Source organism: Neovison vison, chromosome 2 (assembly GCF_020171115.1).
Source record: "Neovison vison isolate M4711 chromosome 2, ASM_NN_V1, whole genome shotgun sequence".
Lineage (NCBI taxonomy): Eukaryota > Metazoa > Chordata > Mammalia > Carnivora > Mustelidae > Neogale > Neogale vison.
The window spans coordinates 20,849,011-20,864,228 of record NC_058092.1 but is presented as its reverse complement, the minus strand read 5'-3'; the positions used below and the strand labels follow the sequence as shown (position 1 = coordinate 20,864,228).

Here is a 15,218-nt window from a genome sequence, read left to right as displayed (position 1 = left end):
CCTTGGAAATCCTTCCCAGAAATAACTCAAATATCAGGTGTTACTTTGCCTAAAATTGTGTTATTTAAGATTAATAAATTAGCCATAGACTGTTCAAATTAGAAGAGACATTAGAAATCTAATCTGAGGGGCGCCTGGGTGGCTCAGTGGGTTGAGCCTCTGCCTTCGGCTCAGGTCACGATCTCGGGGTCCTGGGATCGAGCCCCGCATCGGGCTCTCTGCTCGGCGGGGAGTCTGCTTCCCCCTCTCTCTCCACCTGCCTCTCTGTCTACTTGTGATCTCTCTTTCTATGTGTCAAATAAATAAATAAAATCTTTAAAAAAAAAAAAAAGGGAAATCTAATCTGAGGGGAGCCTGAGTGGCTCAGTCAGTTAAGCGTCTGCCTTCAGCTCAGGTCATGATCCCAGGGTCCTGGGATCGAGCCCCACATGGGGCTCCCTGCTTAGCAGGAAGCCTGCTTCTCCCTCTCCTACTCCTTCCTCCTGCTTGTATTACCTCTCTTGCTAACTCTCTCTGCGTCAAATAAATAAAATCTTTTAAAAAGAAAGAAAAAAGCAAATTCATTATTAAAAAATATAGATATAATCAGAATCCCTCATTTTGAATTCAAGAAAGCACATTTATCATGAGTCTGCTGAGATAGCTAACCCACGGTCACAGCTGGAACCCAATCCCCTAACTCTTGGTCCAGTGCACTTTACGTTCATGCAGCACCCTCGCTTTTTCTAAGTATGAAAGATGTTTGGTTTTTTGTTTGTTTGTTTGTTTTTAAAAGTAAGTTCTGTGCCCAATAGGAGTCTTGAACTCATGGCCGGAGGTCAAGAGTTGAGTGCTTACTGACAGGCACCCAAGCGCCCTGATGCAGTTCCTTTTTTAGTGATGTACCTTAATGAGAAAAAAATTTTAAGCTGTGAACCATCACCCTCAAAACATGAAGTTTCAGGGATTCGATAAACTGTCTAGAGGTATATTACCCCACATCCTGCTACCGCACTATGCTGCCTCACATTGTGCTACAGAAAGTGAAAATAGGGCTTCAAAGGTAATTTGGTTAATTGCTGTTAGACCCCCCAGTACCAGATAAAAAGCACAGGCATCGGGACTTTGGGAATTTAATTTGCTTTTTTTAGAGTGCCCTTTTTATGGCCTATTTTTTTCTCATGATTCAGAGCCAGCACTTTATTTTGGCAACTCCATCTTTTTACTCTACTCTCTCCACACATTAGCCTTTCTTTTGTTTTCGTGTACAGCCCAGTGTCTGATCCTTTTTCTGTTCACTGGGTGCCAGGACCTGGTTTCCTGAGGAAGGTGATATATAACCCTCTGTGAGAATCCTCTGAGCCTGCTCTGGGGAACATATTGAAAGTAATGTCCACCTGTATTTTGTAAAATAGAAATTAACAGGGGCACCTGGGTGGCTCAGTGGGTTAAAGCCTCTGCCTTTGGCTCAGGTCATGATTCCAGGGTTTTGGGATCGAGCCTCACATCGGGCTCTCTGCTCAGCAGGGAGCCTGCTTCCCTTCCTCTCTCTCTGCCTGCCTCTCTGCCTACTTGTGATCTCTGTCTGTCAAATAAATAAATAAAATCTTTTTAAAAAAATTAAAGAGGAATTAACAGAAGTGCCACTTCATATTGTTAGTTAAGTGTGTGACATGTGTACTTACGTGTAGGCCACACATGACCTAAAGGTGCTGGGTTTGTTGTTTTATCAGAGACCTTGAGAGTCATGTAATTCTAGGCTTGCATTGTGAAACCATCAATCTGTAAACAAATTATATACTGTTCTCCTCACAGAAATGCCTCCTGTCTTTGTGAAATATTTGTAATAGAATACATGGTTTCTCTTTTACCTTCACTACAGAAAATACAGGGTCAGATTTATGGTTTCAATATTATAATTCAAATGGCTGATAACATGCTGCCATCAGATGAATTCTGTTTTGTTCTATGCTTAATTGTCTGATCTTAAGCAGTGTTTTAGTCTCTTCTTAGCTGGAGTTGTTTCAGAAGTAAATACAGTACAAATAAATGACGTTCATGAAGTTGGTCATTCAGCCTGGAATCTCAGGCTGATGTGCTGTGAAGGGGTGAGAACCGCCCAGTCACCGTGGGAGCAGAGTATGGCAGAACAAAGACTTCAGAGGCCAAAAACCACTAACTTGCTATGTGACCTTAGACAGCCCCCCTTTCCTCCCTGCACTTCGGTTTCTTTTTTTTTTTTTTTTAAAGATTTTATTTATTTATTTGACAGAGCGAGATCACAAGCAGGCAGAGAGGCAGGCAGAGAGAGAGGAGGAAGCAGGCTCCCTGCTGAGCAGAGAGCCCGATGTGGGCCTCGATCCCAGGACCCTGAGATCATGACCCGAGCCGAAGGCAGCGGCTTAACCCACTGAACCACCCAGGCGCCCTGCACTTCGGTTTCTTTAGAGAGATTAGAAATGGTGCAGACTCTTCCAACTGTAACCCTCATTTCTCCCTCCTTGATTCTTGCTTGAGGTCACATCTAAAACAGTGCAGCTCGAAGTATGGTCCACCCATCTGCCAGTCATGTGACTGGCTCTTGATGAAAGAGTGAGCTTTGGCAGAATGTCATCACAGTGTTTGTTTCAGCTGATTTTGTGGTGGTGGTTGTGGTCCTTCCCACCCCCCCGCCCAGCAGAACATTCTGAGGAGGAAAGTCAAAAAGGTATCTTAATTAAGGAGGCTACTCCAGGGTTTTACCAAGAAGAGAAACCTGTTAGCTCATTGGAATATTTCAGTGACTCACAGTATTTCTAAGTTGAATTTAGAAGTTGCTTCCTCAGTGTCAGCAAAGCTATACCGTCAGATGATAAATGTGTCTGCTTTTATTCCCAAAGGCCTGCTCAGTCCCCAGAGAAAGGAAGCACTGCAGAGACTAAGAGCGGAAATTGAAGTTTTAACAGATTCCTGGTTAGGAACTGCATTAAAGTCCTTACTTCTCATCCAGTCCAGGTATGGAAATGGTTCGCTTAGTTCTCATCCTCTCCTAGATGCATCTTTCCTACCCCAGTCCAGGATAGGCCACTCCCTAACATTGGTTTCAGGTAGGGGTGAGAGGAGTCGAAAAGATGCAGGCAAACACTTGGGTTAGGTGGGAGGCAAGGTCATTCCATGCTGACAGCACATGTTCAGATCTTCAGAGAATATTTATATTTGAAAACCTTTTTTCTTTCCCCTTACTTTTTGCTCACAGAGCCTAAGTTCGGTAACCCATAATCTCCAGCCCAGGAATGGGCCTGGTCAAATCAAAGAATCCCTCATATCCTAAGTACAGGAAGCTCCAAAGAAATGTATCAGAGCCCCTTTAGGAAGGCAGGATTCAGAAGAAAAGGAAAATTTAAGCAGTTTAAGATTTCTGCTTGAAGCTTAGAATGGGAAATAAATATAGTCAACTACAGTCTACTATAGTACCCTTTATGCTCCCTCCCTCGAAGCAGGAATTCCAGATACAGCCTAGTAGAGCAAACGGTAAAACTGACACCAAGGGGTGGATACCCGTGAAGGTAAAGGTCATGTGAAATTAACGTATATTCTGGAATCTATGTTGCCATTGTGTGAAAGGCAAAGAGGATTTAAATCATACCTTATTAAAGGGCTGAGTTGCATTCCGATGAAATAGTGCTGTGACTGAGTCTTCGTTACTGGTTTTCTAGAGTGTGCTATCAGTGACATGGGTTGGTGGTTTATTTGTAACAAGTGCAGTGAGCTAGAATGGTCAGAAGGGAAATGGGACAAGAATCAAGTTGTTGGCTCAGTGCCCATTAAATATATAGAATCTCTGTCCTTTAATATGGGAAATTTAAAAACCTGAGGTAATTAGAGCAATAACCGAACATGGCACTGAACAAGTATCAGGCCCTTTGCAGTTAGTTTTTATTAATTAGATTCTAAAGAGGTTAGTTTTTAATAATTAGATTCTAAAGAATTCTTGCTCTCATATGAGTTTAGTTTCACTTTTTCCTTTTCTTTTCTTTTTGTTTTTTCTCCCTTCTAGAAAGAATTGTGTGAATGTTCTGATCACTACGACGCAGCTGGTTCCAGCTCTGGCCAAGGTTCTCCTGTATGGGCTAGGAGAAATATTTCCTATTGAAAACATCTATAGTGCTACCAAAATTGGTATGGTTTCAGTTCTTTTTCTTGTCACGTGCCTTACGTAATACTTCATAATTATGATGTACTTAATTACCTATCAATCCCTTAATTAGGCACTTTATGTATATCTCTCTAATATTCACAGCAGTCTTTTCCTGATATTAGTGGTGGGCCAGTTTAGGCTTAACAGTTGTGTAGCTTCCTCAAGGCTCCACAGCTAGTAAGTTACGTAAACCGGATTCAAATCCAGGTTTGTAGGACTTAAAATTTATCATATTCTTTCCATTTATAATAATTGAAAGGACATAATATGTAGCTTGGAAATCTACTTTTGCCTCATCCCAGATTTATTTTTATCTTCCAGAGAGAGTGGTACAGTATAGTCTAATAGAAAAAGCACTAGATTAAAAATCAAAGACTAAGCTGTATACTTAAAACTGTTTAAATTCCTCACACCCATTCAGATGGCTGCCGTCAAAAAAAGAAAAATCAGGGTACCTGGGTGGCTCAGTCAGTTAAGCATCTGCCTTCAGCTCATGTGATGATCCCAGGGTTTTGGGATCGAGCCCTGAGTTGGGCTTCCTGCTCAGTGGGCAGCCTGCTTCTCCCTCTCCCTCTGCCACTCCCCCTTGCTTATGCTCTCTCATTCTCTCTCTGCCAAATAAATAAATAAAATGGAAAAAAAAGGGGGGGGGTTACCTGCCTGACTCAGTCAGTGGAGCATGCAACTCTTGATCTCGGGTTCATGAGTTCAAGCCCCACATTGGGTGTAGAGTTTACTTTAAAATAAAGTTTAAAAAAAATAAGAAAAAGAATAACAAGTGTTGACAAGGATGTGGATAAATTGGAGCCCTTCTGCCTTGTTGGTGGGAATATAAAGTGGTAGGACTACTGTGGAAAACAGTGTGATGATCCCTCAAAAAATTTAAGAAAGAAATATGATCAGCAATCCCACTTTTGGGTATATATCCAAAAGGATTGAAAGCAGGATCTCAAAAAAATATTTGCACTCCCATGTTCATAGTAGCGGTATTCACAATAGCCAAGAGATGGAAGCAACTCAGATGTCCATCAAATGAATGGATAAACAAGATATGATATATACATACAGTGGGATATCATTGTGCCATAAGAGGGAAGAAAATACTGTCATATACAACCACGCGTCAGCCTTGAAGACATGATGCTAATGAAGTAAGACAGTCACAAAAAGGCAAATACTGTGAGTTTCTTAGTCAGACTCATAGAAACAATGTAGAATGGTGATTAACAGAGGCTTAGAGGAAAGGGAGATGGGAATTGTCGTTTAATGGGTATAGAATTTTAGCTTTGTACCATGGAACGTTTTAGAATAATGTGAGTATACTTAACACTGCTGAAATATACATTTAAAAATGGTTAAGACGGCAGAATTTACGGTTTTTAGTACAGCTTTTTGAAAAGAAAAACAGTAATAAAGACTAGAATTCAGGGCGCCTGGGTGGCTGAGTCAGTTAAGCATCTGCCTTCAGCTCGGGTCCTGATGCCAGGATCCTGTGATCGAGGCCCACATGGAGCCCCACATCGGGCCTGCTTCTTCCTCTCACTTTGCCCCTCCCCCTGCTTATGCTGTGTCTCACCCTCTCTCTCTCATGAATAAATAACATCTTTTTTTTTTTTTTTAAAGATTTTATTTATTTATTTGACAGACAGAGATCACAAGTAGGCAGAGAGGCAGGCAGAGAGAGAGGGGGAAGCAGGCTCCCTGCTGAGCAGAGAGCCCGATGCAGGGCTCGATCCCAGGACCCTGAGATCATGACCCGAGTTGAAGGCAGAGGCTTTAACCCACTGAGCCACCCAGGCGCCCCAATAAATAACATCTTTAAATAAATAACATCTTTAAAAAAGAAAAAAAGAACTATAATTCAAGTCCTGTCTCCCCCACTTACTGGTTCTTACCTTGGGCAAATTACTTTATCTCCTGACCCTCAGGTTTCTTATATAAAATGAGAAACTTCCAGAGAGGTTGTGAAACTCAAATGGGACTGTGTATATGAAGGTACTATAAACCCCTAAAAATGTATTCAGTACCAAGTATGGGAAAGAGTAGGTACTCAATAAATATTTGCTGAAATAATTAATTAATTGATTGGCACCAGGTTTATACAAAACCAACTTGTTCCACTAAGAAGGCAGCAGAGTGTGTCACTCTGCTTCTTGTGTGCCACACATGGTCAGAAAAAGAGGACTCTGGCAGCCTTCTCATCATCTCTCCAAACTCCTACAGTTCCTGCTTCCCTGTTGTTACCAAAGGAGAGGGTCCTGGAGTTTGAAGATGAGCTGTGGTTATTCATTATTTTTTTAAATCTACTACATACCTGTTGGTCAGCTTTCTCCATAAAAAGTAGGTCTAATTTTATATGTTTATACACACACACACACACATATACACACGTGTGTGCGCTCATACCCCAGGACCTATGGAGGCAATAAGCCCATCAGGTCCTGTTGACATTTTTTTTTTCATTCATTCACCAAGTATTTATTTGTCACCTTTATCTGCAAGACATTTTTCTAGGTACTGGGGATATAGCAGTGATGAAAAAAGACAAAAATCCTTGCTCCTAGTGGGAAGAAGTAGTCAGTAAACAAGTAAGTTAAGGAAAACAAACCACATACATCAGTTGGTGGTAAGTGCTATAGCTAAAGATCAGTTAGGAAAAGAAGGCCATGTTTCAGAGAGGGTAGTTAGGTGTGTCTCAAGGAAAAGCTTTCTCTCTATCCCTTTCTTTCCCTCCTTCCTCCCTCCCTCCCTCCTTTGCTTCCTTCCTTCCTTCCTTCCTTCCTTTTTTTGAAAAGTTAAGCAGAGACCTAACAGAAGTGAAGGAGTTAGCCATTAGCCTTTACCTGGAGAAAGAGCATGCCGAGGAGAACAGCCAGTGGAAGAGGTTTGAGACGTGTTCAGGGAAGAGCAGGGAAGGAAGAATGTTGGGAAATAAAGTCACGAGAGAGCAAAGGAGAGGGTGGGGAGAGCCTGCAGGGCCCTGTAGATTATTTTAAAGACTTCAACTTTTATTTCAGTGAAATGCTATTTTTAGGTTTTGAGCAGAAGACTGATAAGAAACGACTTTCCCATTAAATAGGATTTAGGAGCTTGAGGAGGATAGCCAAGAGGCAAATTGGGAGGTTTTTGTAACAATACAGCATGAGATCCTGGATGGCTTGAAATAAGGTAGTAGTAATGGAGGTGGGGTAGTCATAGATGATGATAGATATGTCTGTGATATATATAGGATATATTATGAAGGCATTATTTTGACAGGCATTGCTAGTAATTTGGATATGGGGTGTGAAAGAAAAAGAAGTTAAGGAAGAGTCCAAGGATTTTGGCCTAAAGCAGCTGAAAGGACGAAGATGCCATTTACTGAGATGGAGAAGGCCGTGGTATGAAAGATTAAGGGTCTAGTTTTAGATGCTACGCTTGAAACAATTATTAGATAACCACGTGGAGATGTCAGGTAGGCAGTTGGATATCTGAATCTGGAAGTCAAGGGAGAGGTACTGGCTGGAGACAAATAATGGGAAGTCTTCACGTGTGTGCAGTTATTAAAAATGACTGGATAAGTCATAAGAATGAATGCACACAGAAGAATAGAGGTCTGTGAACTTAGCCCCGAGTCCCTCTAATATTTAAATATTTGGATCTTAAGGTGGAACCAGCAGCAGTGTTAGAAGGAGAGGTATGTGAGGTAGGAAGAAAAATGAGAATGGTGTCTTAGAAGAGGACGAAGGGAGAGAGTTGGACTCAGATTGTGCTAATGGGTCAGATACGAATGCTACACGGAGGCCATCAATAAACTTGACATGCAGTTTGAGCGAAGTGATGGGAGTGACACCTAATTGGAATGGGCTTAAGAGAGACTGGAAAGAGAAGAGCTGGAGATGGTAACCATATGACACTTCAGATCAATGATAAAGAAGGACAAAGAAATGAAGTAGTAAGTGGGGGTCATATGGGCTCAAGAGAATTTTTGAATGTAAGAGAAACTTTTACAAAGTTTATATGCAAGTGATAATGATTCACTAGATGAGAAAGGACGATAGCTGTTGCCTCCTGTGCGTCTCACATTGCGAAGGTGCCAGGAATATAGCAGTGACAAAAATCCTCAGTCCTCATGGAACTGACCTTCACTTCCTGGTATGAGGGCAACTGGGTTATCCATATGAGGAGAAAAGCAGAATTGTATTCCTTTGTGCTATTTGCAGAAATAAGTTCCAGATGGGTAAAAAAAACTTAACATGAGAAACAAAACTTTGATTTTTAGAAAAAAATACAGAAGAGTATCTATGGCCTTAAGGTAGAAGAGGATCTTATTTAAAAGTCCCAAAAAACAGTTTTAAAAACAGCAACAACAAAATGATCATTTTAATTGGATGATGCCCTATTTTATATTGAGTGAAAATATAAAGTTGACAAAACAAACCAGACTGGTAGAAGATAACTTGCAACTCTTTTACTTGTTAATTTGTGTACAGAGTTTGTAAAGAACTGTAAATTATGAAGCAGCAAACAGCATTTTAGAAAAGTAGGCAGAAACTTTGGAACAGTTTGCAGAAGAGGAAAATCAGAACACCAGTAAACATATGGCAAGTTCCTTAACCTCACCAATTAAGGACATACAGATGTCCTTAAAGTGTGATGCATTTCCTATTTATCAGATTAACAGGAATTTAAGTCTGGCAGTGCCAAAGTTATCAAGGAAATGGGAACATTTAACTTTGCCTATGGGATTAAAAATGGAGATAGCCTTCTTTTTTTAAGATTTTATTTTTTAAATAATCTCTATACCCAACATGTGGCTTGAACCCACAACCCCAAGATCAGGAGTTGCATGCTCTACCATCTGAGCCAGCGATGCGCCCCTGGATATAGTCCTTTTTGGAGAATAGTTTGACAGTGTGTAGTGGTTTGAGATGTGCATAACCCTATGCTCAAGTAACTCCACTTTTCGATAAATGTCCTTTAGTACAAGGCTCTGCAGACTATAACCCATGTGCCAGATTCTGTCCACTGCCTGTTTTTGTAAAGTTTTATTGAAACATAGCCATGTCAGATCATTTCCATAGCTACTTTCACACTGTAGGAGCGGAGTCCAGTAGTTGCAGCAGAGCAAAGCCTGGAATATTTACTGCCTGACTCTTGACACAGAAAGTTGGCCCACCCCTGCCCTTGAGTAATTTTCATGTGCACAAGGAGACGTGTGAGGATTTTTTTGATGCCACATTGTTCGTAATAGAATACAATTGGAAACAGCCACTCTGTGAACCTGTCCATGAAAAGAAAATAATCGCTGTATCCAAACAATGGGATGCTTTATAACAGTAAAAAGTGAATGAACTAAAAGTACGTACATCCTTAAGGATTAATATGGGAGACGATGTTCAACACAGAAACAGTACAGGTAGATATGTAAGGTGTGTATCATTTATCTAAAGGTCAGAAGTGTTCACAACCATATACCATATATTGTTTATGGATATATACTCACAGAGAGTATATATCATAACACTCACAGAGTGTTTATGGATATATACTCACAGAGAAAGAAAGGGTCAACGGGTCCACAGGAAATCAAATCTGTAGTTTCTCATATTCTTTTTTTATCTAAAGCAACTGAAAGTGTTATAACATTTGACAAAAATTGGAGCGGCAGTAGATATACGGGAGTTTATTTTTATTCTCCTTTTTCTGTATGTTGAATTATTTCATTTACAAGGGATTGGGGGAAACCCACCCCCCTTCATGTTTTGCTCTCACAGCCACTGCCTCACTTTGTGTTTCATAAAAACCCAGGGCACGCAATAAGCCTTTCACTCCTGAAAGGTAGAGATTCTGTAGTGCTTGTTATATAGTGAGTTCTGACACCCGAAGGCTCATCAGACTAATGGGAATGATTTTATTCCCTCTGACAATACATGTGTTTATTTGGTAACTATTCTCAATCTCGTTTCATCCAGAGCTCATTTGCAAAGCGTGGGTGGGAACCTTGCACCTTGGTAACTACAATGAGAGACTTGAGGCTTTGCTTGTGAGATGGGAGCAAGGAGAAGAAATATTTGATTTCAGAGTTACGATTCTTTTATGGCCACTCTGTTACCTTGGACATTGAAAAAGAATTCTCCAAATTGTTTCTGAAAGTCTCAGAAGTGTTTTTGATCGGGGAAGCCCAGAAACCCAATATTCTCCAAAGGCTTAGTTGGTCTTGCAGTTAGATTTAGCTGTTTGATGTTTGGTAAAGCTGAGTGATCATTGGCCATATCCTCCTGAATGGAAAGCTCATCTTCAGGATTGTTTGCAGAGTGTAAAATGGAGGACGTTTATTTACCAATGGTACGGGAGTCATTTTTTTAATGTAGCTACTTCTTCACTGTGAGCTTTTAATAACTCTCTCTGTCTCGTAATCCTTTTAGAGGAGACATTCCTAAATGTGTTTCGTCCTTGACCATTACATGCTGTGACAATGAAAAACTTTTTATGTCCTTGTCCTCTAAATATGAGACATTCCTGGGGCACTTGGGTGGCTCAGTCGGTTAGGCGTCTACCTTCTGCTCAGGTCATGATCTAGGGATCGAGGCCTGCATCAGGTTCCCCTGCTCAGTGGGCAGCCTGCTTCTCCCTCTCCCTGTGTTGCCCCCCCCCCCGCTTGTGCTCTCTCACGCCTTCTCTGTGTCAAATGATATAAGAAGATGTTTTTTAAGTAAATAAATATGAAACATTCCCTTTGTTAGGCCTTAGGGGAAAAGTCTAAAATCTGACTGATTTAAGGTTATTTTCCATAGACAGATCATGAAGTAGATTGGGTCTGGCAGAGGTCGTCTTAGTTTATAGGGATGTAATATTTGCCATGGAATTAGACATACAACTCTTCAACAATTTGAACATAGTAAAAATTTATTAGTTGAACTATTTAATATTTGAATTAGGGCTCAAGACATGGACTAGGCATCTGTTGAATCATTTATGAGATTAATATGTATTTATTCTACAGACATTGACTGCACTGCCTGATTTGATTGTTGGGCATAACAATGCTATTGTAGGGGCACCTGGGTGGCTCAGTGGGTTAAACCTCTGCCTTCGGCTTAGGTCATGATCTCAGGGTCCTGGGATCGAGCCCCGCATCCGGCTCTCTGCTCTGCGGAAAGCCTGCTTTCCCCCCGTCTCTCTGTCTGCCTCTCTGCCTACTTGTGATCTCTCTGTCTCTCTCTGTTAAATAAATAAATAAAATATTTTTTAAAAAAAATAACAATGCTATTGTAAAATGTTAGCACTGAAAGGGACCCAAATGCACCTGAGCCAAGCTTTTTATGACAAGGGGGAGACTGAAGCCCGAGCTGTCCAGGTGACTTGTTCAGTGGGGTTGAGGTGCCAGTTGGGCTAGGGATTTCAGAAACTTGCGGTTGCTCAGATGTGCCAAGCAGGACTTTTGGGTGTGGGTGGATAGGTTCTTGTGGATTATCGTGTTGTCGCAGATTCGTGTTTATATATTTATTACAACAATCTTCCAGCAGATGGCAGTCACGTGCCTTGAAGAAGAGGCACCTTTTTCTTACTCACACAGGAACCCCCGTGCTAAGTCACTGGATCTGGCAAGAAGAAAGGATTAGAAGGTTAATGGAGCAGGATGAAGAAGGAAACAAAGTTAGGACCTTGCTTAACTGAAGAAGGTGGCAGAAACAGGGAAATAAAATATAAGATGGTGAAGAAAGAGCAAGGGAAATAATTTCCCTTTTATTTATGTAAATAAAGTATCTTTTCCTACAGCGGTATCATCTGTGCAAGTTACTGGTGCATTCCAGATGGGATTTGAATTTTGATACACTGCCATGTTTCTCAGCTGTCTGCAGTGGATTGGAATCACCCTTTCCCAAAGTCAACTTCAGAGATCCACTCTCTCAGTTGCAGTTACAGCATTAGATGTGACATTCTAGATATTCTGGTCTGATTTACTGCCATATTCACTGGTACTCTGGCGGCTGTTACCCTTCTGAAAGACCTAAGACCCAAGCCAGAACGGTTTCTGGAAAGTGCAGAATTGGAAGAAAATGGCTGTTCGCCTGTTTCTTATTACTAATACGAAATCAGGACCTTATGCTTCCACTTTTTTTCCCTACACTAAATCAGTTTCCCTCCGAAATTATCCTTTCATCATGGCAGGATAGCCACAGCCTAGACTGGATCCTGGAGCCCAGAGTGTAGCTACTAGCTTGTTTGTGATCTGAGACAAGTAACTAATCCTTTTGATCCCATTTTCATCTTTACAGTAGGGAGCTATACTCCTCTCACTGGATTATTTTGAGAGTTCATTAAAGGAATTACCTTTGTAAGCTCTAAAGTAGGGAGGTGGTATCCTAGCTTTCACACTGCCTAGACACCATTGCTTTCCATTTGTAAAAATTCACCACACTAAGGGGCACCTGGGTGAGTGGCAGTTAAGCTTTCAACTCTTGATCTCAGCTCAGATCTTTTTTTTTTTTTTTTTTAAGATTTTATTTATTTATTTGACAGAGATCACAAGTGGGCAGAGAGGCAGGCAGAGAGAGACGGGGAGGCAGGCTCCACGCTGAGCAGAGAGTCGGATGCGGGGCTTGATCCCAGGACCCTGGGATCATGACCTAAGCCAAAGGCAGAGGCTTTAACCCACTGAGCCACCCAGGTGCCTCTCAGCTCAGATCTTGATCTCATGATTAGGAGTTCAAGCCCCCATTGGGTGTGGGCCTACTTAGGGGAAAAAAAAAAACCACCCATACTTATTAAAATAAGAACCTAAAAAGCACAATGCTTAGAAAGTCTTGTCTTAACAGCACAATTCTACATTCTTTGGGCAGCAGGCCTGCTGGATCTCCAGCTGCCACCCCCACTCCCTGCCATACAAATTACTTGGGCTGTCACTTGTTTTGTCTAAGCCTAGGCAGGTCAACCAGCAGCAGCTCTTTTCTTTAGTGTTGAAAAAAGTTAGGGGGAATGTCCTAATGGGAAATTTCTTTTTCTCATCAGGTAAGGAGAGCTGCTTCGAGAGAATTGTATCTAGGTTTGGAAAGAAAGTCACATATGTAGTGATTGGAGATGGACGAGATGAAGAAATTGCAGCCAAACAGGTAACCATGGTAAAGATAATAGTCCCTATGGGAACGCCTCAAGTAATTAGAAAAACGGTAAAAGTCAGAAATCATAGCAATCTTGAGCATTTACAATGTTTTCCCCTCTCTGTCCTATCTTTCTTTAAAAAAAGACGTTCATTTTTCCCCCAAATAGGGTTTTCCCTTAAGTTATTATATCTTTCCTTTCCCCTCTCCCTGCCACTCAAAAATTTTGAAATCTTTGGGCCCTCCATCATTAAACCGGAGATGGGCCCCATCTTCTATCTTCATCCCAAGAACTTGAGACTTCACTACAAAAAGGTGAATCAGTCTGACTTTTCCAGGCTTTAGATTCTCAAAAAGCCAATGAAATTCGTTCAGATGAAGTCCTTCCTATCTTTGAGCCCAGAAAATACTGTTCTGCTATTAATCTCCTCACTGCGCAGGTCCCAACTCCAGGCCACCTCATCTCACTACAGGAAACCATAGATGAAAGAGTCTTGACTATGGAATCTAAAATTAATTTGGGTCAGCTCTGCTCCTTTGATTAGCTGTGTGACTTTGGACAGTTTACTTTTCCTCTTGGAGTTTCCTCATCTACGTTTATTAAATGGATCTACAGAAGTTCTTTTTCTGTGCCCTCGTTTCCTTCCAGCAACTCCGTTTCTTACGTTTGGAGGCGGAGGGTTGCCAGCTAGGACCAGCTGTCCTGGTTTTCTTCATCCAGTTAATGTAAAAACTTCAACTATGAATAAACTGTGAGATTGCTAATCCCGGTGGCATTATTACCTCATTACGTTTTCATTCACTATTTTATGTAGCAGTTCAAGGATGTTTATCTTTTTTTTCAATGTGTTATCTTTGAGGCTTTGGTTCTGAAGTGCTTGTTGCCCTCTGGGCGGGGAGAAGACAGTAGTGGTTGGAAGCTGTTGGGCTTGAGGAAGGGCGTCTGGGAGATAAAGAAGGATGACGTCATTAGCAGAGTAGGTGCCTCTCAGCTGCTGCCTGTGATCACCTACCTTAGCATGTACCGGTTGGAAGATGCCTTAGAGCTCCATCCATTTCAGCCTCTATGCTATGAGGGACCTTTTCTGCAGCCCCTTTCCCAGAGGACTTTCTAGTCCTTGTTTGAATAAACCCAAGGATGGGGAGACTGCTGCCTGTGTGTCATGTTCTATTGTGGGGTCATCCAAACTGTTAGGATGTTCCTCCTCCCACTGAACTAAAACGTGTAACTCTTAACTTTCACATCCTGGTCCGAGTCCTGAGTACGACGTAACAAGTCTGTTTCCTGTTTAAATACGGGTGAGCAGCATGCTTGAAAAACCCTGAGCTCACTGCCAAAAGAACTGCTGTCAGACTTCGGTATTTTGGGTAACTTGCAACCAGTTAACTTGCTCAGTTAACTGAGCAAAATGATCAGTCAGGCTAACCCGCTTCAGCTTCACAGAACATGGTCTCCCACACTTGGATTTTTTTCAGATCCCTTCTTTAAAATGTGGTTTCCACAACAGCACACGGTATTCTGGACATGATTTTGACAACATGGTAAATGGGATTATTACTTCTTAGATCTCTGTATTCCGCATCTCAGTCGTGAACAAGATTTGCACTTTGTTGAAACGTAGAGAAACTTAGTCTGAAATTTACACAAAACTAACCATCTGTAAGAAAATGTGATAGATTAATAGTAATTTCTCACAAGGGTCATTTTATTTGATCCTGAGGACCCTATATAATGGCTAGAACAAGGATGTATCATAAAAGCACAGTTACCACGGAAGACCTGGCAAAAATCTCTTATATTTGTAAAGGGTCATGTAGTATACAAAGTCCTTACACATATGGCTTACTTTTAACAGTCCAGTAAGGTGGGCAGGAGAAGAGAGTGTTACCAAGTGTCTTGGGGAAAGGAAGAGGTATAGAGGTAAGTATAAGCTCCCAAAAGAAGTTGGGTTAATCTGCTATGAACTGTCCCCCTCTCT

General features: G+C 41.4%; 1 protein-coding gene across 4 annotated transcripts in view; it reads left to right on the top strand.

Moving 5' to 3' along the window:
• Positions 1-15,218, top strand: part of EYA3 (EYA transcriptional coactivator and phosphatase 3) — a 112,322-nt gene that overhangs the window by 93,370 nt on the left and 3,734 nt on the right. For 2 of the 4 annotated variants that reach the window (XM_044237563.1, XM_044237565.1), the window contains 4 exons: positions 2,859-2,973; positions 4,016-4,137; positions 13,151-13,251; positions 13,680-15,217. In XM_044237563.1, the coding sequence (XP_044093498.1) occupies positions 2,859-2,973; positions 4,016-4,137; positions 13,151-13,251; positions 13,680-13,784 (443 nt within the window). In that variant the 3' untranslated portion in view covers positions 13,785-15,217. Of the gene's footprint in view, positions 1-2,858; positions 2,974-4,015; positions 4,138-13,150; positions 13,252-13,679; position 15,218 lie in introns of those variants that run through there. The other 2 variants (XM_044237564.1, XM_044237566.1) reach the window with 1 other exon arrangement.